At 48.3% G+C, this 22,352-nt stretch overlaps 1 protein-coding gene across 1 annotated transcript in view; it reads left to right on the top strand.

The window, feature by feature from the left end:
- Positions 1-22,352, top strand: part of LOC107120134 (teneurin-4-like) — a gene marked incomplete at its 5' end in the record, with an annotated part of 82,661 nt that overhangs the window by 13,449 nt on the left and 46,860 nt on the right. Inside the window, 6 exon segments of the mRNA XM_015422781.1 lie at positions 2,882-2,907; positions 2,910-3,039; positions 4,986-5,015; positions 10,027-10,051; positions 13,853-14,085; positions 21,128-21,297. Of these exon segments, the coding sequence (XP_015278267.1) occupies positions 2,882-2,907; positions 2,910-3,039; positions 4,986-5,015; positions 10,027-10,051; positions 13,853-14,085; positions 21,128-21,297 (614 nt within the window).

Consider the following 22,352-nt stretch of genomic DNA (forward strand, 5'->3'; position numbering starts at 1 on the left):
TCCGTGCGCCTTGGTGTGTAGTCATGCCGGCCACATGACCACGGAAACGTCTTCAGACAGTGCTGATTCCTCAGCTTTGAAACGAAGATGAGCACCGCAACCCTAGAGTCGGACTCGACTGGCTTTCGAGCAAGGGAAACCTTTACCTTTTTACTTCCTTATATCTGCCCTTCAAAACTGCCGAGGGAAGCAAAAGCAAAAGCCCTTCTTAGTTTTGGGACTAAACTAAGTTTTGATAAAAAATATTTCGGCAGTTGCATCGGGAGGGCGATTCCCAAACGGAGTGTCGAACATATCCTGCGCGCCCTAATAGACGTACTTGTAAACATCCAGTTTCCTTACAGGTTTTTTTAATTTGTCTTCTAGTTTCCTCCTGTGTCAAGGTGGAAACCACCTGCCAACTGCAGGCTCCCCCGCCAGGCAATGTCCTTGCCCACTTTACTGAAACATGAGGCTTTGGACAGCGCTGGCTCTTCGGCTTTGAAACGGAGATGAGCACTGCAACCCTAGAGTCGGACTCGACTGGCTTTCAAGCAAGGGAACCTTTACCTTTAAGCAGTAGAAAAGAGCAGAAGCGCCTTAAAGACTAACGACATTTGTGTCAGGGCAGGAGCTTTCATGAGTCACTGCTCACTTCTTCACATACAGCTAGAATGTGAGTCTTATCTTTCCTTGTTGTTGCAAATATGTGAGGTGCAAGATCTAGATTTCAGTCATTATAGGGTTAATCTGTTTTACCTTCTGCACTATTGTTTAGACTGACCTGGAAGGGAAACTTGGCTCAGAGCCAATGGGAAGAAAGCCCGGGAAAATCTAAGTCTGTTTACTAGCAATCATTGGTTACTGTGTTCAGGTGACTTCCTTCTAGGAGTCAAGAAGAAGAAGAAACTCCATTGTTGTGCGGCCATGTGTTTTGTACGTGTAATAGGCTTACCAAGTGGTGGTAGGGGATCCGCATGTCTTCACAGGATCCCTGCCGTGGGGACGGCGGTACGTGATGCACCCGCCGTCGCCAGGATGTGACGCTACGCGTCGCTCTGGCAACGGGACTCCATAACAGCCTTGTTGCCAAAGCGACGCGTCGTCACATCCTGGCGACGGCGGGTGCATCACGTACCGCCGTCCCCACGGCAGGGATCCTGTGAAGACATGCGGATCCCCTACCACCACTTGGTAAGCCTATTACACGTACAAAACACATGGCCGCACAACAATGGAGTTTCTTCTTCTTCTTGACTCCTAGAAGGAAGTCACCTGAACACAGTAACCAATGATTGCTAGTAAACATGTGGTAATGAGCTGTGTTGTCAGGGTGTGGCCTAATATGCTAATGGGTTTTGCTGTTGGGTGTGGCCTGTGATGCTAATGAGTTCCTGCTGGGCTTTTTCTACAAAAAGAGCCCTGCATAAATGAAATGCAAAAACACCCTCTAACCTTCCCCTGCCTCAAGCAGTGATATCCCTTCCCATTTTCAGAAGGAAATCTTGTGGGGCTGGCCCTTTAAGGAAGGGGGTGGAGCCCCCAATAGCCCCACTGTGGCTACGGGCCGGATTACCACTGATCTCCGGGCGACAAGAGAACAGCTCACCTGGAGAAAATGGCAGACTGGAAAGTGGATTCTATGGCATGATACCCCACTGAAGTCCCTCCCCTCCCCTAGCCCCGCCCTCCTCAGGCTCCACCCCCAAAATCTCCCGGTATTTCCTAACCCGGAACTGGCAGCCCTACACCCCACTGGAAAACAGTGCTCACAAAGAGACATCCAAATCACAAGATGTGCTAGTCCCGCTGTACACTGCACTGGTCAGGCCGTGCCTGGAGTTACTGTGTGCAGTTCTGGAGGCCTCACTTCGAAAAGGATGTGGGCAGAATGGAGCGGGTGCAGAGGAGAGCGACGACGAGGATGATCGGGGGCCTGGAGACCAAGCCCTACGAGGAAAGGCTGAGGGACCTGGGAATGTTCAGTCTGGAGAAGAGGAGGCAGAGGGGGGACATGATGGCTCTCTTGAAGAATTTGAAGGGCTGTCCCTTAGAGGAGGAGGGCAGGGAGCTGTTCCTGTTAGCAGCAGAGGAGAGAACTCGCAATAATTACGGCCTGGAAGGTACCAGATGGATATGGGGGGGGGGAATTACAGTAAGAGTAGCTGAGCAGTGGAATGGGCTGGTGGAGGTGGTGAGCTCCCCTTCACTGACAGTCTTCAAGCAGCAGCTGGACAAACACTGGTCAGGGATGCTCTAGGCCTGGGGGTGTCGAACTCATCTGTTATGAGGGCCGGATTGGACATAAATGAGACCTTGTTGGGCCGGGCCACGTGTGTCATAAAAGGTAATGCCAGGTAGCGGAGATACAAACTTTATAAAGGACACATTCAAACACAATTAAAGATTTTTTAAAAACTTTAAATAACACATTTCCAGTGAGTTTGACATCCCTGCCTAGGCTGTTCCTGTCTTGAGCAGGGGGTTGGACTAGATGGCCTGTACGGCCCCCGTCCAACTCTACAATTTTATTATTCTAGGCGGTGTGTCAAAGAGGCACAGGTGAGCATTGCTGAGTCAGAAGATCGCAATCGCAAACTGGAGACCTTGAATGTCCTGTAACCAAAAAGAATCTCCCCGGTTGAGCAGTTTTTAAACAGTTAGCACGTTTGTTCGACATCTATTGCCATGTTGACCTTTTTTGTAAAATGCTCTCAAGAGGGAAAACTCGGCATGAGCGTGATGGTGTTTTCAATCAGAAATTGGTTCTAACCTGCAGGAAGGCGCTTTTGACCACACCCCGTGATAATCCAACCGCTGTACACCAAGTTCTCATTTCTGGGTTGACTAAACAATGGGTTTCTCTCTTTCTTTCTCACTCTCCCCACCTCACCCCCTCCAGTCTCAGTGGGGTTCGAATACGAATCGTGTCATACGAAGCGTGTCCGGACTTGATCCTTTGGGAGAAGAGGACGGCGGTGCTTCAGGGCTATGAAATCGACGCGTCCAAACTCGGAGGCTGGTCTCTGGACAAACACCATGCTCTCAACATCCAGAGTGGTGCGTTGGCTCCTTACCAACTCCGCCGCTCCCTCCCCCCCAACCCCAACCGCAATCATAAAAATAGCACCGGGCTGACACAGTTCCACAGTGTGTAGTTGTGTGTGTGTGTTGGGGTTTTTTGGCCATTAATAATTCAGCCAAAAGCGGAGGGAAGCACACAGACCCACGTAAATTGCTAACAAATTATTTATCGTAACCTACATAGTGTGCCAACTTCTAGTGCGCATCCATGGAACTGGAGGGGAGGAATAGGGAGGAATATCAGCCTCTGCAGATCCGTTGCAAGCGCTTCTTTGCAGCAGGGCTTGTTCTTTGCTCTGCCGTCTTGAGAGAAAGAATTTTGAATTCCTCCCGGCTTCAGAGCAGCGGAGGGTGCCCTGTCTGATAGAAACTTGGTCGCAAGCAAACCTGTACAGTTTCAAGAAGCGGAGGGTTGAAGGAGATAGACATGGGGGGCAGTAGGAGACTTGCCTTGGAAAAAATGACTTCATTCTGGTTTCCTACGTGACTTGCTACTCAGTAGTAGCACTAGGATGAGCCTCCAAAAGTCTTTGACCTGGAAAAGGTAACAGAGGAGAGCATCATAGGTCAGTTCTTAAAATATCTATGTTTACAGCAAGCTTTCTTTTCCATTTATATTCATTAGATGTATGTTTTTAGGTGAGCATTTCGAGAGCGACTAACTTAGAGGCTTAGTGAGGGCAGCAGGCCAGTCCGTGGCAGCTTTGCAGTCACTCTGTGCCTGCCTCTGAATATAGCAAAACACATTCAAAAGAGAAGAGCGGAGGCCTGGCCAATTACTGCTGATCAGACGACAGTTTCTGTGGTGTTCGGGACCAAAAGTAGACATAAAGGGGGAATGAGGTATCTGAAGAAGTGAGCAGTGACTCATGAAAGTTCATCCTCTGCCACAAATTCTGTTAGACTTTAAGGTGCTACTGGACCTGAGGTGCAATTAAAGCATCAAGCTTGGACAATTCAGGCCCTGTTCAGAAGTTCCAGTGAACTCATGTACAACCCATGTACAGTGTACACTTAGTATTTCTCTGTATGTGCACTGAGTAATTCTCATGCTGTATTCAATACCTGTACTTCTTAATGTGTGATTGAAACCCCGTGTTTATCTAGGTACTGGGGCCCGGTTTTCTTTGTCAAAGTGAATGCATGTGGTCTGTTTTTTTATAAACATGCAGCATTCACTGTAACATGTGAACAGTGTTTCAGGAGACCTAGGTACAAATCCCTGCTCTCTTGGGGCCTAACTCATGAAACATTCGGCCAGTGGCACCACAGGGTACTGCTGAGCAGACATGTACTGAGAATTCCGGTTACCCATCAGGACACTTTTGCAGTCTCCTTATGGGGAAAACAGTGCCCCTCTGGGCTGTTTTCAGGTTGGGGGAAAAGTACAAAAGTACATGCAAAACCATGGCCCCAATCTGAACCAGGGTCCTGTGCACTTGGAAGATTAGTTCCTCACAGCTGACATGTGACTGATTCAGAGCCAAGCCAGGGAACCAAGAGAGAACACACCAAAAGTCATAATGTGTGGTTTGGCCCTTGGGGTATTGTGGTGTCACTCTTTGGGGTGTGGGGTGCAGGGGTGCATGCGATGCAAAGACGACAGGACACAAGTCTGCAGGAAGCTGATCTGAAACCTCTCGGCTTCCCAGTATTTATTTATAAGCTCAGTTTCCCCCCATTTCCTCCCCCCTTCCTCTCACACTCCTTCTCCCTGCGTAGAGGAAAGTTTCAAGCATTCGAGCATCCTTTTGGAATGTGTGTGTGTGTACAGGCTCTCTGTTATCTCTGCCACTCCCACTCTCTCAAGGTTATACCGACTGTGGAGGCAATCACCAGACTTCTCATGCTGTTAGCACACAAATACCTTTGGGTTTCCAATCTCCAGGCAGGAGAATAGTGATTTATTCTGCACTGCTTTCCTACAGGGTATGCACTGTCCATCCTTCCCCATCTAATCCTCACAATTTATCTTTCAGTCTAACCTACTTCCCTGGGTTGCCGTGAGGATAAAATGGGGAAGGGAAGACAATGTATGCCACCCTGAGCTCCCTGGAGGAAGGGGTGAATAAAATGGAGCAGGCAAACTTTTAAAAACATGATAGGTAGACGGAGGTCTTAGATGGCTAGCCATACCATCCTAAGTCGAGTTACATCCTTCCAAGCCCATTTAATTAAACTGTAACTCTGCTTAAGACTGTACTGGAATACACACAAAGATTTACAAAGTAGTTTGTCATAAAAACCACAATCAATAAGCGCATAAGCTGTAAAAGGTAAAAACTTCCACCAGCCTAAATTATCATTTCTCCCCTACAGCCAGCCCAAATAATCTTTATCACATTCCCAAGAAGGATCTCTAAAAACAATCAACCCCAACTAGTAAAGGTTTCCCTTGCTCGAAAGCTAGTTGAATCTGACTCTATGGGGCTGGTGCTCATCTCTGTTTCCAAGCCGAAGAGCCAGCGCTGTCCGAAGACATCTCTGTGGTCATGTGGCTGGCATGACTAGATGCCGAGGTACACGGAACACTGTTACCTTCCCACCGAGTACCTATTTATCTACCTGCAATTTCTTGCTTTCGAACTGCTAGTTTGGCAGGAGCTGGGGCCAAAGATGGGAGCTCACTCCGTCATGTGGCACTTGGGTCTCAAACTGCCGAGATACAGACCTTCCGGTCTGCAGCTTCAGCGTCTTAACATCTGAGCCACCGCGGATTCATCAACCCCAAGTATAACTCCACAGATGCCAACCCTCCTCCTTTGTGAAGCACCACCTGCAAGTCACGCGCTCTCATCATCCTCCAAGTCTACTTGCTAGCAGAGGATCACATAAGGAAGGAGCTCCAACACAATTAAGTGCTACTCTTTTAGTGTGAAACAGGCCCCTCCAAGCCAGCCCAGCATGCATGCGCACACCCACTCACCATTAGCCAGTCCCAGAGGTTTGAAGGATGCTGTTGGAATAACTGTGTTAGTGGAATCAATGAAATTCAGAGAGGCACAGAATATCCCCGAGAGGATGTTACTGAGATCTTTCCAAGCCTTGTTGACACTGGATGAAGGGAAAAGAAATGTAATTATTGAATACCTGGATCTGTGAAAGACGTACCCTAAACTGATTTTTTTAAACAAACACTGTTTTTAAAGTTCCAGGTGGTATTGTCTATTCAGACTGGCAGCAGCTCTCCCGGGTCTCAGGTTTCACATCACCTACTTCCTGGTCCTTTCAACTGGGGATGCCAAGGATTGAACCTGGAACCTTCTGCATGCCGAGCAGATGCTCTGCCCCTGAGCCACAGCCTCTCCTCGCTTTAGCAGCAAAAGAGAATCTTTCCCCATTCCCACAGAGCTTAAAATCCAAATTTAGACTGGGGGAACAGGAAGGAACTAGGGAAAATGGACAGTGTCTTTCAAGGAAAAAGAGACATAAGAGACGCCAATGTTGGATTAGGCCAATGGCCTATCCAGTCCAACACTCTTGTGTCACACAGTGGCCAGAAATACCAGGTGCCCTCAGGAGGTCCAGCAGTGGGGCCAGGACATTAGAAGCCCTCCCACTGTTGCCTCCCCCCCCCAAGCACCAATAAGCAAGAGCATCACTTGCCCCAGAGTCCCTATCTATACCTTGTGGCTAAGAGCCACTGATGGACCTCTGCTCCATATGCCTATCTAATTCCCTTTTGAAGCCGTCCATGCTTGTAGCACCCACCACTTCCTGTGGCAGTGAATTCCATGTGTTCATCACTCTTTGGGTGAAGAAGGACTTCCTTTTATCCGTTCTAACCCGACCGCTCTGCAGTTTCACGGAGTGCCCACGAGTCCTTTGTATTGTGAGAAAGGGAGAAAAGTACCTCTTGGGAGAAAAGACCCTTGGGTGATGGAGGACAGTAAGGTAACAAGTGAGCAGTAGGAAAGATGCCTCAGTCCTTTCTGCTTCTTTGGGCATAATTTCCCCGAATCCTGTAAAAGGCATGCGGAGATGACTGACCAGCCAGCTTGTCCCAGATAACAGTGGGGGGGGGGGGTATTGTACAAATTTGGGGTTTTTTTTTAATATTGCTTTTGTAAAGCAAAATAGTTAGATTTTGAATCCAGCAGCACCTTAGAGATCAACAAGATTTACAGGGTGTGCACTTTTGAGAGTCAAAGTTCCCTTTGTCAGATACGATGGGAGCGGGGGTCCCTATCTGACGAAGGGAGCTTTGACTTTCAAAAGGTCATACCCTGATGATCTAGTTGGTCTCTAAGGACTGGAATCTAGTTGGTCTACTCGACTGGAATCTAAGTGTTCTACTGCTGACCAAAATGGCTACCCTCTGCAACTTTTTAAAGCAGGATTCCCTTGGAGATGATAGGATAACCATCTCCAAGTACCTGAAGGGCTGTCCTATAGAGGATGGTGCCGAGTTGTTTTCTGTCGCCCCAGAAGGTCGGACCAGAACCAACGAGTTGAAATTAAATCAGAAGAGCTTTCGGCTAAACATGAGGAAGAACTTCCTGACGGTTAGAGCTTTGTCATCTTCTGGATGTGGAACAGTGGTCACTATGGGTGTGGAGGGGGGAGGTATTTGTGAGTTTCCTGCGTTGTGCAGGGGGTTGGACTAGATTACCCTGGAGGTCCCTTCCAACTCTATAATTCTATGAATGCCATTCGGGACAGTTTCTTTATTGGAGATTGGCAACCTGTGTTTTGGGGGGAGGAATGGGACAGCAGCTGTGAAACGGGGCTTCAAAAAGACTGCAGCAAGGGGAAGGTTTGTAACATTTGCTCACGAGTCCTGAAGGAGGCCTCGGCGTCACTGCGGCTCTCTCCCGTGTCCACTTCATGAGCCTCATGCAGTAAAACGTCAAGCAGCTGCGTTGCCCAGCTCAGGAGCTGCTAAACTGCTAAAGCCAAAAGAGGCAAAGTGACCCGTGGTACAAGCTTGAGTTTGAAGTTAAAGTTAAAGCCCACGGTAAGGGCCAGTTTGCAACACGGTTGCCAGCCTCCAGGTGGGGCCCAGAGATCTCCCAAAATTCCAACTGATCACCAGACTACAGAGATCTGGTCCCTCAGAGAAAATGGATGCCTTGGAAGGTGGACCCTTTGCCAGGGGCCCCCCCAACCTTTCAAAGCCCGTGAGCACCTTTGAAATCCTCACGCAGAATGGTGGGTGCAACTGCAGATTGGCTGTTTCCAGTGGTGGAGCCAACCACAAAATGGCTGCCTTCAGAGACGGAACCAAACGGAAGATGTCAGGGAGTGAGGCTGTGCATAATTCTAATAGTGACTCTTCAACATTTAGACAGAAGTTTTGTTTAACAGGATGCCTTTAAAAAGTAACATATTGTTTTTTTAAAAAATCCACACACACACAGAGTAATGTAATAAATACCCTTGTGCTGTGGTGGCAGCTGTTGCTGAAGCAACATAAAACCAAAAATAAAAATCACTACTCAGAGAAGAGAGACGAGATTGGATTTATTCCCGGCCCTTCACTACCCGAAGGAGTCTCAGAGCGGTTTTGGAGAGAGACTGAAGATAAACAGTATTGTCGTGCCCCTATAAATATTTGTGATCAATGTTCCCTCTAAGCTGTAGCGTCCTGTGAGCAAAAATTCTACTTTGTGAGCTACCGGCATTAAAGTTGTGAGCAGGTGATTTGGCTGCTGCGTAAATTAGTGTGTTCTGGAGCCATCCTTCCTGAGCTGAGACAAAAATGTGTGAGCCGGAGGCTAAAAAACTGTGAGTTGGCTCACACTAACTCAGCTTAGAGGGAACACTGCCTGTGAGGCAGGCGGGGGCTGTGAGAGCTCTTGAGAGAACAGCTCTGAGAGAGCCATGACTGACCCAAAGTCACACCGGCAGCTGCATGTGGAGGAATGGGGAATCAAACCCAGTTTTCCCAGTTCCTAACCACCACACCAAACTTCTACTAAACGTAACCAAATGCAGTCGTAAATAAAACCATCCAACCATCTCCTAAATACATAAAGTGAGGGGGGCCAGCTGCCCCTCCCCAGGGAGGTTGTTCCATCATTGCGTGGCTGCCACCGAAAAACCCATCTCTTGTGTGCCCACCAAATGAGCTTCGTTGATTGACGGGATAGTCAGGAGGGCCTCTCCCTGTGATCTTAGTTCCTTGGCAGGAACATATTGGAGAAGACTGTCCTCTAGAGAACCCAGTCCCAAACAATGCTCCCTCTAAGCTGTGGAGTCTTGTGAGCAAAAATTCTACTTTGTGAGCTACTGGCATTGAAGTTGTGAGCGAGCGATTTGGCTGCTGCATAAATTATCGTTTGCTCCGGAGCCGTCCTTCCTGAGCGGAGACAAAAATGTGTGAGCCGGAGGCTAAAAAACTGTGAGCCTAGCTCACACTAACTCAGCTTAGAGGGAACATGGGTCCCAAGCCATGAAGGGCTCATTGCCCTGAGGGAGAGGACCGTTAAACCTATTGCAACAGCGTGCAAAAATCACAGGTCTTTATCACGGTGAATAATGCAGGTGATCTGTTTGTCGTGGCATGGTGTTCGGGATGGAAACGGGGGGGGACTCTGGGATAGAAAACATGGCTGCTCATGGGCAGAGGGATTCGCACAAATCATCTCAAAGAACGGGAAGATCTGTCCGGAGGAATTAAGTTTCGTGTTGGAAGCAAACGGTGGGGGGGACACGCCGAGATGGAAGACTGCCATATCACCATGATATCCGCCACTGGCAAGTCGAACATCAGCCGAGAAACGGCTTTCTCGGTGATGGGGGGCGGCGTCCACAGCGACTCGCTGACAGGCAACCTCCATTATGGAACGTATCAGTGTCAGGCTTGTTAAATCTTTATTTATGATTGCCTTATATGGCGTAGTTGTTACTGTCAAGTTTTCAGCCTGCTAATCATGCTGGGAGCTCAGCCGCTAACCCTGTCTTTCCTCCCCTCTCTCTCGCTCTCGCTCTCGCCTCTCTTCTGCTTTTCCTGCTCTCCTGTCAGAAATAAAGATTTCAGACATAGGTAAGCCAACCAGGGAAGAATCGTCACTCCCTGGCTCATGTCTTTCTTTCTTATTCTGTTTTTTTTTTAAACCAAACAATATCCAGCTGTTAATTGGTGATTAAGGATCAGGTGAAGGTGTTGTTGTTGTTAAGGGCTGGCGCAGCCCTGATCTGGGGGTTGGGAGTTGTTTCCCACACTTTACGTAGCGTGCCAGACTGTGGGCTTTTCCCCATTTCCATTTTTCTCACTGGTAAGTTCCTGTTTCTTCAGGGATTTCCCCCCCCCCTGTTCCAAGTGTGCTTTACTCCCTCCAGTGGTCAGTTCGATATTACACAGGTTTGCGTCCAGGGTGAAAACCTGCAGTTTAAATCTGAACATAAGAACATAAGAGAAGCCAATGTTGGATCAGGCCAATGGCTCATCTAGTCCAACACTCTGTCACACAGTGGCCAAAAAGACCAGGTGCCATCAGGAGGTCCAGCAGTGGAGCCAGGACACTAGAAGCCCTCCCACTGTTGCCCCCCCCAAGCACCAAGAATACAGAGCATCCCTTGCCCCAGCGTGTGATGGACTTCTGCTCCATATGCTTATCTAATTCCCTCTTGAAGCTGCCCATGCTTGTAGCCGCCGCCACCTCCTGTGACAAAATCTGCAGGGAGCTATGCCAGAGATAAACCTGTGTGATATCAAATTTACCACTAGAGGGAGCAAAACAGTTGCAGAATGAGAGTGAAGACCAAAGCAATGGGAACGTACAAGTGAGGAAAATTAGAATGCAGGAAAGCCCTACTCTGGGGGGTGGGGATGTCGTATCAAAATTCTGCAACCAATTTGTTGTAAGCGGTCCATGCATCTTGTGTTGAAGGGGGGAATCACATTTTCCTAGCACTCAAAATGCAATTAGTGTGCCACTAGGGGAAAAACAATTGTTATTCTTTATCCTAGCTCTCATTCCCATTTCTGTTTGGAGTCCCGTGCAAAAGACTGCATTTATGTTTGCATTGGTAATTGCGTTAAATATATGCAGAGTTGCTCTGTAGATAAATCTGCAGGGAGACATGCTAGACCTAAAGCAATGTAATATCGAATCAACCACTAGAGGGAGCAAAATGTGTGAAACAAGGGTGAAACCCCAAAGCAACAGGAACTTATGACCGAGGAAAGTGAGACTGTGCAAAAGCCTGATGTGAGAAATCTGTGATCAGGATCCACTGACGCATTTTAAGAGCTAATTTGTGGCAGCTTTGAAGACTGGGAAGAGCTTGCTCAGAGCAAGACTGTTCTAATTCATGACTCCCGTTCCTCTTTGATGATTTAGACCACCTTCCCTAAAGTAGCAGTTAGCTCAACCCTTCCATGCAGGAGTTGGGGAAAGAAAGGTACAGCTTAAGTATTATCTCCTTCCTCTCTTTTTTTTTTTCTTTTCAAGTAAGTGGTCCTCGCCACAGATTTCTTGTATCGTGCCTCACTTCATTCCTTGGTCTTCAGATTCTTCTATGTTGAGCATCCTTCTTCTGAAGACAGACTGATCCAAAGGGTCAGGCCCCTTCAAGCAGCACAAACTTACCCAAAGTCCTTCTGTTCAGCATGACTTTGGGCAATTCTGCATCTAGCATTCGCTCCACATTTTCTCAGCTGGGAGGAAAAAGTGCAGCTCCAAACCACATTCAGGTACCCCAGGGCAAGGCTGTACTGACTGCAGAGTCTCTCCTGAATAGCCATAAAATGGCCGTAACTCTTTGCAGCAGGTACAATAAAATCCAAAGATCAAAGAACTCAAAAGTGGCATGGCATGTGGACGCTACCGTAAAACCCGATAATCAAAGGAAGTGAAAGCAGCATGCAAGGCAGAGGGGAATTTCTGTTCCAACGTGGGTTTCATAAAACTATGGAGGGAAAAGTCAATGCAGAATCAGCCATTTTTTACAAATAAGTACATTTACACAATAGGTTAATTTGCTTTTTGAATCTGTATATGACATTATAGTGTGGAATATCTCTTCTTTCTTCCCATTAAAAAAAACCTTTTAAAAATATTACTTCTCCATGAAGATGTGGGCATATTAGCCAGACCCTTGATTTAAAAATTGGGGATGTAGCCAAACTGGGGAGGCCAGGTTGTCATTCTGGCGGGCAACCTTCCAACCTCTGACTCAGTCAATAGGCCTGAGAAGCAGCAGCAAGAAAAATGGGCAGCCTGAAATGGGATCCTGTGAAGCCACAACATCACTTCCGGCCCCATAACCAGAAGTGACATTGACACATCACAGGATCCTCTAGGAATCAACCAGAACTCTGTAGTGAAAACCACAGAGTTTGGAGTGAATCCTAGAATACCCCATGATGCAATGGCATCACTTCCAGTTATGCAGCCAGAAGTGACGTCATAGGATGCCGTTAGGGTGAGTTTCCCCCCTCCCATCATACCCAAGACTTGTCAACCTGGTTGCCCCAAGCCAGATAATATTGCATGGGGGAACTGGATCCAGCCCATTACCAGCCAGTTGGCCCTCCTTTTTCTGAGGTAAATGTGAGGTAAATATGTTCCTTGGAAGCCTCAGATACCTGTAATCCTGCCCACAGGAAGTGGATAGAGGTGTCAGGTTGCCTCCGCGCACTTGTGTAAATCGTCTCCGTGGCCTTATCCAATTGGAAGATAAGGCCTGCCAAAAGCGTTTTGAATGTCCTGAGGCAAACAAGGTGTGAGGGAGCGTCAGTGTGCGGTTATGAATGTCTCGCCTGCCCACCTCTAGTGATTAGGAGCAGCTCAACAGCTGACTGACATTCAGCCCGGCCGCGCTGACAATAACCAGCGCGCACCGGGGCCTGATCAAAATGGATGGCAGATTCCCACAGGGCACCTTCCCCCCCCCCACCTCCGCCACCAGAGTAGGTGCCACTTGCTCAGGTTGAGTGACGTGCAGGTAAATGAAATAATACCCTGCCAGTTGGCTGTCATTGGGAAGGAATACAGATGGAACCCAACCTGCCAAGCTGAGTCGTTGAAGGTCAGAGTGTTTTATTTAGCGAGAATCAGTGTCATCTTGTGCAGATGGAATCTGCTCAGACTTTAATAGGGTAAATCGCAGGGGATATTCGGGGATAAATCAGAAAGGCCGCTTCCTCCCTCCCCTCTCCCTTCTGCCTGCAGCCCCTCAAAAAAAAGCAGCAATTCAGTTAAACGGAATGAAATATCCAAATTACAGCTCGGTGTGTTCTCGAAGGGATTGGAAAATGGTTGTTATTTAGAAGAAAGGCGATTGAAAAAATACGAGGATGTGTAAAAATAATTTCTGGCGAATATACATGAGCCTCTGTTTCACGTCTGAAGGAACAGTCGGAGGCCTATTAGATCGGGGTTCCAAAATGGCATTCCCTGAGGGAAGACGTTACGCCAAAGGGTTGAATACACCCATCACTATATAGCCCTGACAAGTTGTAGTCCCCATAATTATCCATCCTCCTCTCTGTCCAGCAAAGGAACAGCCAAACAAGATCAGCAAGGAGAGGGTTAATTTCACAGATATTTTGTGGACCGCTTTGATGTTTTCTTCTTCCAGGTAAGGGTCAAAAAGTCATGAAAGTTTCATGTAGTATCTGAGCACATTTGCGGAATGATACTACAGAATTTCTTCTTCCCCACTCTGAGCAAAGTCAATAAATAAGCTTCCTTTGCCCTCAGTGATGTCACCGTGCTGTCAGATCTGATTGGCTGTGATGCCATGACCTCATTGGTCTCGCGATATGAGGCGGGTGCAAACTGCTTTCCGATGATTCCATTTTTTCCCTTGGGTTTTATTTATTTATTTACTTTTTTAGCCACAGCCCTGCTCACAAGTATTACCTGACCACGGACCCCATCACCGGATCCATCTACCTCTCCGACACCAACAGTCGCCGAGTCTTTAAGATCAAATCAACCACCGTAGTGAAGGATGTCGTGAAGAACTCGGAGGTGGTGGCCGGAACAGGAGACCAGTGCCTCCCCTTCGACGACACTCGTTGCGGAGATGGCGGGAAAGCCACCGAGGCCACGCTGACAAATCCCAGGGGTAAGACAAGACGACCTTCTTTAAGAGGATTAGGTGGCTTCATAGAATCATAGAATGTTAGAGTTGGAAGGGACCTTGCAGGTCATCTAGTCCAACCCCCTGCACTCTGCAGGAGCATAGCCGAAAGATAGCCCTACAACATACCCAAAAGAGAGGTGTGCTGTGTGAACAAGCAGGGTCTTTGTGGCCCTAGGCCAGCCTGCAGCCTGCTTCCCACCAACCAGTCTGCTACCCCCCACTACTAGCCTGAGCACACTTTGAGCCGCCATTGGTCCTAGCGTGCTCTGAGTCCCAAGCGGCTGTGAAGGAAGGATAGAGCAGAGAAGAAGAAGAGGAGATTGGATTTATACCCCGCCCTTCACTACCCAAAGGAGTCTCAGAGCGGCTTACAATCTCCTTCCCCTTCCCCTCCCCACAACAGACACCCTGTGAGGTCGGCGGGGCTGAGAGAGCTCTCTCAAGGACTGCTCTTGAGGGAACAGCTCTGAGAGAACTTGTGACTGACCCAAGGTCACACCAGGTGCTGCATGTGGAGAACTGGGGAATCAAACCCGGTTCTTCCAGATTAGAGTCCGCACTCCTAACCGCTACACCAAACTGGCTCTCAGTGCCAGCAGCCGCTTGGAGGCATACTTAACTTGTGTGCCTTGAGAAGCCTCTTTTTTTAAGAGCACAGAAGAGAAGGAACTGCCCGCCTTCAAAGGAGAAGACCCCTTTGTGTTTTCTCTAGGACTCTCTGTTCTGGCCTCACCACGTTTGAGGGCAGGTAAATCTGTTGCGTCTAGGAAGGCCCACCCTTCCTGGGGCCTGGATACTCATTGCCACTCAGTCGAGCGGCAGGGGGGGACAATAGGTAAATGCTTTGATTGTCCCAAGTTCTCAGAACTAAGAGCTGAATTGATCTCCCCGTTATTTAATCAGGAATCGTCTTGGCTACTCGGTGACAAAATTAGGCAAACTACTCTCTGTGTGGCGAAAATTTTTGGCAGCTGTTGTTAAGTTACATGATAGCCAACGTTCCCTCTAAGCTGAGCTGGTGTGAGCTAGAGCTCACAGTTTTTTCAGCCTCCGGCTCACACATTTTTGTCTCGGCTCGGGAAGGATGGCTCCAGAGCAAAGTATCCAGAGCAAAGTAATCTGTGCAGCAGCAGCCAAATCGCTCCCTCACAACTTTCATGCCAGTCGCTCACAAAGTAGAATTTCTGCTCACAAGACTCCACAGCTTAGAGGGAACGTTGGTGATCACTAACTCTTAGGTTCTCCTACGGGATGAGGGTTTGCTGTTTATGGCTTAGGTTGTAAAAGCAGTAAGAAGTGAAGTAAAAAAGTGAAATATACTGGGTTCGACACGCGAGTAGGGATCAGCTCATGCTTTGTTGTGAATCAGCTCGGACTAAAGACAACCTGAGCAGGACCAAAGCCCTGCTTAAATCCATGCACAACACCCCACCCCCCACACACACACTCACCGTGATAGGTTATTTACAGAGGTACTCCTGGCTGATAGGTTCCTTCCAGGATCCTAGCAGTCTATTGTTCTGTGTTCCCAAGCTGGGTCAGTCGGTGTCGGGCCCAGGACATAACAAAAAGGTATTGCTTCCATTGTGAATGCGGCATTCTAGGATTCCACCAAACCTCTGTAGTTAAAGACACACACCCCCACACCCGATACGCTGACGTCACTTCCGGGTTTGCTCCGGAAGTGATGTCACCGTGACACCTATTTTGCATGTACCCACCCCCCTACAAATCCCACTGGTTGCCAGGACTTGGCTGGCAACCCTGGTTGCATCTTTGCGTCGAGTAATTGAATGATGCAGGCTGACTGGAAGGAGGTGAGGCCAGAGCCAGAAAGCGTGCAGAGACACAACGAGCAGCATCCTCTGCAGGGGGGTACTTTGCAGGTGTATTTAATTATTTGATGGGTTCATTTTGCATGGTGCTCTGGGAGTGAGCTCCAGGGTAGAGTTAGAGTCATAGAAACATCACTGTCTGTCTAGTCCAACCTCCTGCTCAATGCAGGATCAGCCTAGAGCATCCCTGACCAGGGTTTGTCCAGCCGCCGCTTGAAGACTGCAAGTGAGGGGGAGCTCATCCACCCACCCACCCACCCACCCACCCCGAGGCAGCCGATTCCACTGTGGCACAACTCTTGACTGTCAAAAAGCTTTTCCCTCAGACCCAGCCGGTACTTCCTGCCCTTAATTTAAGCCCATTGTTGCGAATCCTCTCCTCTGCTGCCAACAGGAACAGCTCCCTGCCCTCCTCCTCTAAGCGACAGCCCTTCAAATACTTCAAGACAGCAATATTTTTATTTATTTGTTAGATTTCTATCCCGCCCTTCCGCCGAAGCATCTCAGGGCAGCTTACATACCATTCTAAAACCAGCAAATGCATAGATAAAATACAATAAAATTCCAAATAAATACAGTTAAAACCATTTACACGTGGCGGTATCGTATAACAAAGTGCAAGGGCAGCGCAGCCGATAAAATCGATTCTTACAAAAACGCCCGGCAAAAAAGCTCCGTTTTCACGGCCCTGCGGAATTGCTGGAGGTCCCGCAGTGCTCTGATCTCACCGGGGAGCTCATTCCAGCGCGTCGGCGCCACCAGGGAGAACGCCCTGGTCCTAGTCGCCGCCAACCTGGCGTCCCTAGGCCCAGGGGGGCCAGGTGCCGCCAGTCCTGTCCCCCCTCCACCTCCTCTTCTCCAGACTGACCATTCCCAAGTCCCTCAGCCTTTCCTCATGAGGCTGCTTGGTCTCCAGGCCCCCGATCATCCTCGTCTCTCTCCTCTGCACGCACTCCATTCTGTCCACATCCTTCTTGAAGTGAGGCCTCCAGAAGTTCCTGCAACAGTCAGTGAGGCCCCTAGAGTTCCTCCAATAATTCAGCCTCACCTTTCAAGTTTCTCCTGCTTCTCCCTCAACCAGGCCTCCAAAATAATATTGATTGACAGAGCATGGGCAGCTCTCGAGCAGACCTGTGCTCATGGGAAGGAGTGACGGTGGAGTACACGCGTTGTATACCCAAGATCCCACCTCTGTGTCTACAGGTCAAGGGTGTCCGGTATCAGACTTGGGGGTGAGGGGTGGCTTCTCCCGACTACGGAGAACCACTGTCAGTCAGACAGCAGCACTAAGGCAGACGGACCCAAGGTCCGACTCAGCATAAGGCACATTTGCAGTCGACGCCTATGCGCCCCGTTGCCATCCATGCGTTATGCACGCCATGCTAATAGCGTGTAAAACACCAGCTGCGCTTTGGAGCTGCTTTAGGTTTGTCTAGCAACGCTGACAGATTTGTGTTCTGAGATCTCGTCCTCCCTGTACCTGTGGATCGGATTCAAACTGGAACGCGGCCGAGGGGAAGCATGTTGTTTTCACTTGGTGAAAGATAATAACGCATGACAGATCGTTGGACGGGAGAAGGAAGGGGGTTCACGGGTGTGTGTCTGTGAGAGAGAAGGAGAGTTACGAAGAAGCTTTGGCGGATTCCAGTTTCGGGCTTCTTATGCATTGGCTTGCTTATTGGCTACGTGCATATGACATTGTTTATGAGGTGCTGGTTTGCAATTATGGGTAAAAACTTCCCTGTCATCCCAGAGACCTCCAGGTAAGCCATCGCTGTGCATTTCTGACAGAAATAGATTGCACGTTGTGCTCCATCTCTCTCTCTCTCAAATGAGCCTCTCTCACAACCTGTCACCCATCAGTAATATCATCTCCTTATAAGAACCTAAGAAGAGCCCTGCTGAATAAGACCAGTTGTCCATCTACTCCAGCCTCCTGTCTCACACAGTGGCCAACCAGTTCCTCTGGATGGCCAACAACAGGGCAGAGAGGCCAAGGCTTTCCCCTGATAAGAACATCAGAAGAGCCCTGCCGGATCAGACCATTGGTCCATCTAGTGCAGCATTTTATCTCACACAGCAGCCAATCAGTTCCCCTGGAGGGCCAACAACAGGGCATGGAGGCTGAGGCCTTTCCCTGATAAGAACATCAGAAGAGCCCTGCTGGATTAGACCAGTGGTCCATCTAGTCCAGCATCCTGTCTCACACAGGGCATAGAGGCCGAGGCCTTCTCCTGATGTTGCCTCCTGGCGCTGGGATTCAGAGGTTTAGTGCCTCTGAATGTGGAGGTTCCCCTCAGTCACCATGGCTCGTAGCCATTGATAGACTTATCCTCCATGAATATCTAATCTCCTTTTAAAGTTGTTTATTTCTGTGGCCATCACTACATCCTCTGGCAATGAATTCCCCTTTTTCATCACTCTCTGTGTAAAGTAGTATTTTCTTTGGCTGTCCCGAACTGACTGCCCCATCACACTGAAACGCGGCAAAGAGGAAACATATTGTTTTCATTTGGTGAAAGATATAACACATGACAAATCTACCAGCTGCATAAGCACAAGGTTTCTGTAGGCGTATGTCAACACGGACTGCATCTCGTGCGTCCAGCTTAGTTCACCTCCAGTGCCGCAAAACACCAAAGACGCTAATGAATTTCCACATCCCCCAGTAAATTAAAGCTATCACTTTCCAATTATCATCTGTTCGTACTGTTCTTCTCCGACGAGCAATCAGAAAGGAAGAAAAATTAGATCTACGGCTTGTCACTGCTGACGCCAAAGCATTCACTCACCAGCTCCGGAAGAAAAAGCAATGGAAGCACAATAAAGTCTCACAATTTGAAAAGATTGCAGTGAACAAGCAGGGGAGGGGAGAAGAAAAGGGCAACAAACAAACGCAAGAAAGATGCACAGCAACCATCTGTTTGGGGAGGAATTATCGTTTCCTATGATCCTTCATTTCCCGAATGCAAACATAAGAACGTGCGGGAAACCATGTTGGATCAGGCTAGTGGCCCGTCCATACACAAATCCTCGTCTGTTCACTCATCACTTCATTGCAGGATGAAACAAAAGATAACATGATTTATTTATTTTTCATATTTATATCCTGCCCATCCCAATAAAATTTGAAAACAATAACATTTGAAAACACAATTTAAAAACACAGTATAAACATTTAAAATCAATGGTTACAGCCAGTTTGGTGTAGTGGTTAAGTGCGGGGACTCCAATCTGGGAGAACCGGGTTTGATTCCCCACTCCTCCATGTGCCGCTGCTGGATGACCTTGGGCAAGCCGTAGTTCTGTCAGAGCTGTTCTTGAAAAAGCAGTTTCTGTCAGAGCTCTCTCAGCCCCACCTACCTCACAGGGTGTCTGTTGTGGGGAGGGGAAGGGAAAGGAGTTTGTAAGCTGCTCTGAGACTCCTTTGGGTAGTGAAGGGCGGGGTATAAATCCAATCTCTTCTTCTTCTTCTTTTACCTCACAGGGTGTCTGTTGTGGGGAGGGGGAGGGAAAGGAGTTTGTAAGCCACTCTGAGACTCCTTTGGGTAGTGAAGGGCGGGGTATAAATCCAGTCTCCTCTTCTTCTTCCTGGTGAATATTCCAACCAATGATCTTGTGGTTCATTTGCTGCTTGGTGGAGTCACGTAGTCTTCTTTTGCACGAATCATTAGGAAAAAGCAATACGGAATGGGATTCAGAATAACCACTTGCCTGAGACCAGCTGGAGCCAAGCCTAGTAGCATAGGGTTGCCAACCTCCAGGTGTTGGCTGGAGAGTTCCCGAAATTACAACTGCTCTCCCGGCGACAGAGATCAGTTCCCTTGGAGAAAAATGGCTGCTTTGGAAGGGTGGACTCTATGGCATTTTACCCCAGTGACGTCCCTCCCCTCCCCAAACCCCACCCTCCTCAGTCTCCACCCCCACAATTTCCAGGTATTTCCCAACCAGAAGCTGTCAACCCTGCACCTTACCAACCAACAAGGTTTTCAGCTTATAAACTTTTAAAAGCTTACGCCCCGGCAATTTTGTTGGTCTCTATGGTGCTACAGGACTCGAATCTAGCCATTCTACTCCAACGCAGCTACTCTCTGAAACTTTCTTGTATGAGAAATGTTGAGGGTTACACCCTCGTGGCTCTTTCTGGCCTTTGTCTTCTGTCCCGAGCCAGTTTGGTGTAACAGTTAAGTGCACGGACTCTAATCTGGGGGAACCGGGTTTGATTCCCCACTCTTCCACTTGCAGCTGGTGGATGACCTTGGGTAAGCCATAGTTCTTTCAGAGGTGTTCTCTCAAGGACAGTTCAGAAAGAGCTCTCTCAGCCCCGCCTACCTCACAGGGTGTCTGTTGCGGGGAGGGGAAGGGAAAGGAGTTTGTGAGCCGCTCTGAGACTCCAAGTGAAGGGTGGGGTATAAATCCAATCTCTTCTTTTTCATCATCCATTCCTGTCATCCATATAGGATTTATTGAGCGTATGTGTGTAAAAATAAATAGGCATCCAAAAGAGACCCGAGTTCAGATAATCCCCACTCTGCCACGGACGTTTGCTAGATTACTTTGAGCTGGTCACAATCTCAGCCTAACCTACCTGACAGGATTGTTGTGAGTACAAAATAGAGGAAAGGAATAGAACAAATTTAGAGTCCAGCGGCACCTTTAAGACCAGCAAAGGTTTATTCAAGGTGCAAGGCACACTTTTTCAAATACGTTGGAATGGTAGATATGGTTCTAGACAGGGGTTTAAACAGCAAATTAACATGTAACATGATGATGCTGAAGTGAAAAACTAAATAACAAGTTAAGGTTAGAAGGTCAACAGTTGTAAAGCCATAAATATGTCAAAATAGCAGATAAATGTCTAAAGGTGTCTTTTTTCTAATTGTGGGAAGTAACAGAATCTTAATTATCTCCTCTCAGGCGTGGAGGGCGCTTAGCGATATATTTTGAGCTGAATGTAATGTTGTCAGCAGACATCCATTCAGTATTCTAATATACTATCCTGAAAAAGAAATACACTAAAATACAGAGGATCTATAGAGAAAAGGTGAACAACATAAGCCACACTGGGTCCCTGTGGGGGAGAAAGGCCAGGGTATAAGTGAAGTAAATTTTCGAAAACACCAGGAGATTGAGACCACTTTGTTCTTCCTTTGCGGGTTGCCCATGCTGTGTTTATTCCCCCTTCCCAGGCATCACCGTGGACAAATTTGGGTTCATTTATTTTGTGGACGGCACCATGATCCGACGCATCGACCAGAATGGGATTATCTCGACTCTGCTTGGTTCCAATGACCTGACGTCGGCCAGGCCTCTGAGCTGTGACTCGGTCATGGATATCTCACAGGTACTCAGAATTTCGGTATTGTTTTCATTATTTTATTTTCTTACCCCAATTTAAATGTTGGTTTCTTGGTATGGGGCAGCCTCCCTTCCATCTCTGTTGAGCTTTCTTCTCTCAGATCTCCTTCTCTCAGAAGCTCTCTTGTGAGCTTTGCCGGATCCCCCGGTGGAGGCAGGGATCACCTACTGCCCAGCCGCCAATCAGCTTACCTCAAAAAAGATGTGCAGCCACATGGCCACAACACTGGCCCCATGACCCGGAAGTTACATCGGGGATGTCGGGGCAACACTCTGGTATTTGGGCAAAAACTCTGTGGCAGAAGCCAAATTTACCATAGAGTTTATGCCCAAATACCAGAGCGTTGCCCCAATGTCTCCGAGGTGACAATGTCAATACCAGATCATACGGACAGTAAGGGTTTTTTTGTAAAAAAAGCCCAGCAGGAACTCATTAGCATAATTGGCCACACCCAACAGCAGAAACGTGTTAGCATATGAGGCCACACCTCTGTGTTACCAGAAGTGAGCTCATCCAGCCACACCCACCTTTTGCTTCTTATTCTCTTTACCTTGTTTGTGGTCAAAACCCAGGGCTTTTTTTGTAGCAGGAACCCCTTTGCATGGTAGGCCACACACCCCTAATGTAGCCAATCCTAATGAGTTTCTGCTGTTGGGTGTGGCCTATTATGCTAATGAGTCCCTGCTGGGCGTGGCCAACTCAGGAGCCAGCCGGAACTCCGTTCCTGTGCGTTCCTGCCCAAAAATAGCCCTGTCAGTGATGTGGGTACATCCTGCATGTCGGCGGAGCCTCCCTCCTGCTCCCGGTAAGTGTCCCCCAATCCCCTGCCTGTTGCCCAGAGGGACCTGGCAACTCTATCCCGTCAGTCAACTTTCTGTCAAGGAGTCTTCTCGATCCGCAGTTGAAGTGTTTGTGTGCATTCAGTGGCATTGCTGCAGCTCAACGCCCATTTTGTGTACAGAGCTTTTTCCGGGCTGTGTTTCTGTTTGTCTGTTTGCTTGGAAAATTTATATGACACCTCTCCAGAGACCTGGAGTAGTTTCATGTCAGGGAAA

Source organism: Gekko japonicus, unplaced genomic scaffold, assembly GCF_001447785.1.
Source record: "Gekko japonicus isolate JY-2015 unplaced genomic scaffold, Gekko_japonicus_V1.1 scaffold3519, whole genome shotgun sequence".
NCBI classification, from domain to species: Eukaryota; Metazoa; Chordata; class Lepidosauria; order Squamata; family Gekkonidae; genus Gekko; species Gekko japonicus.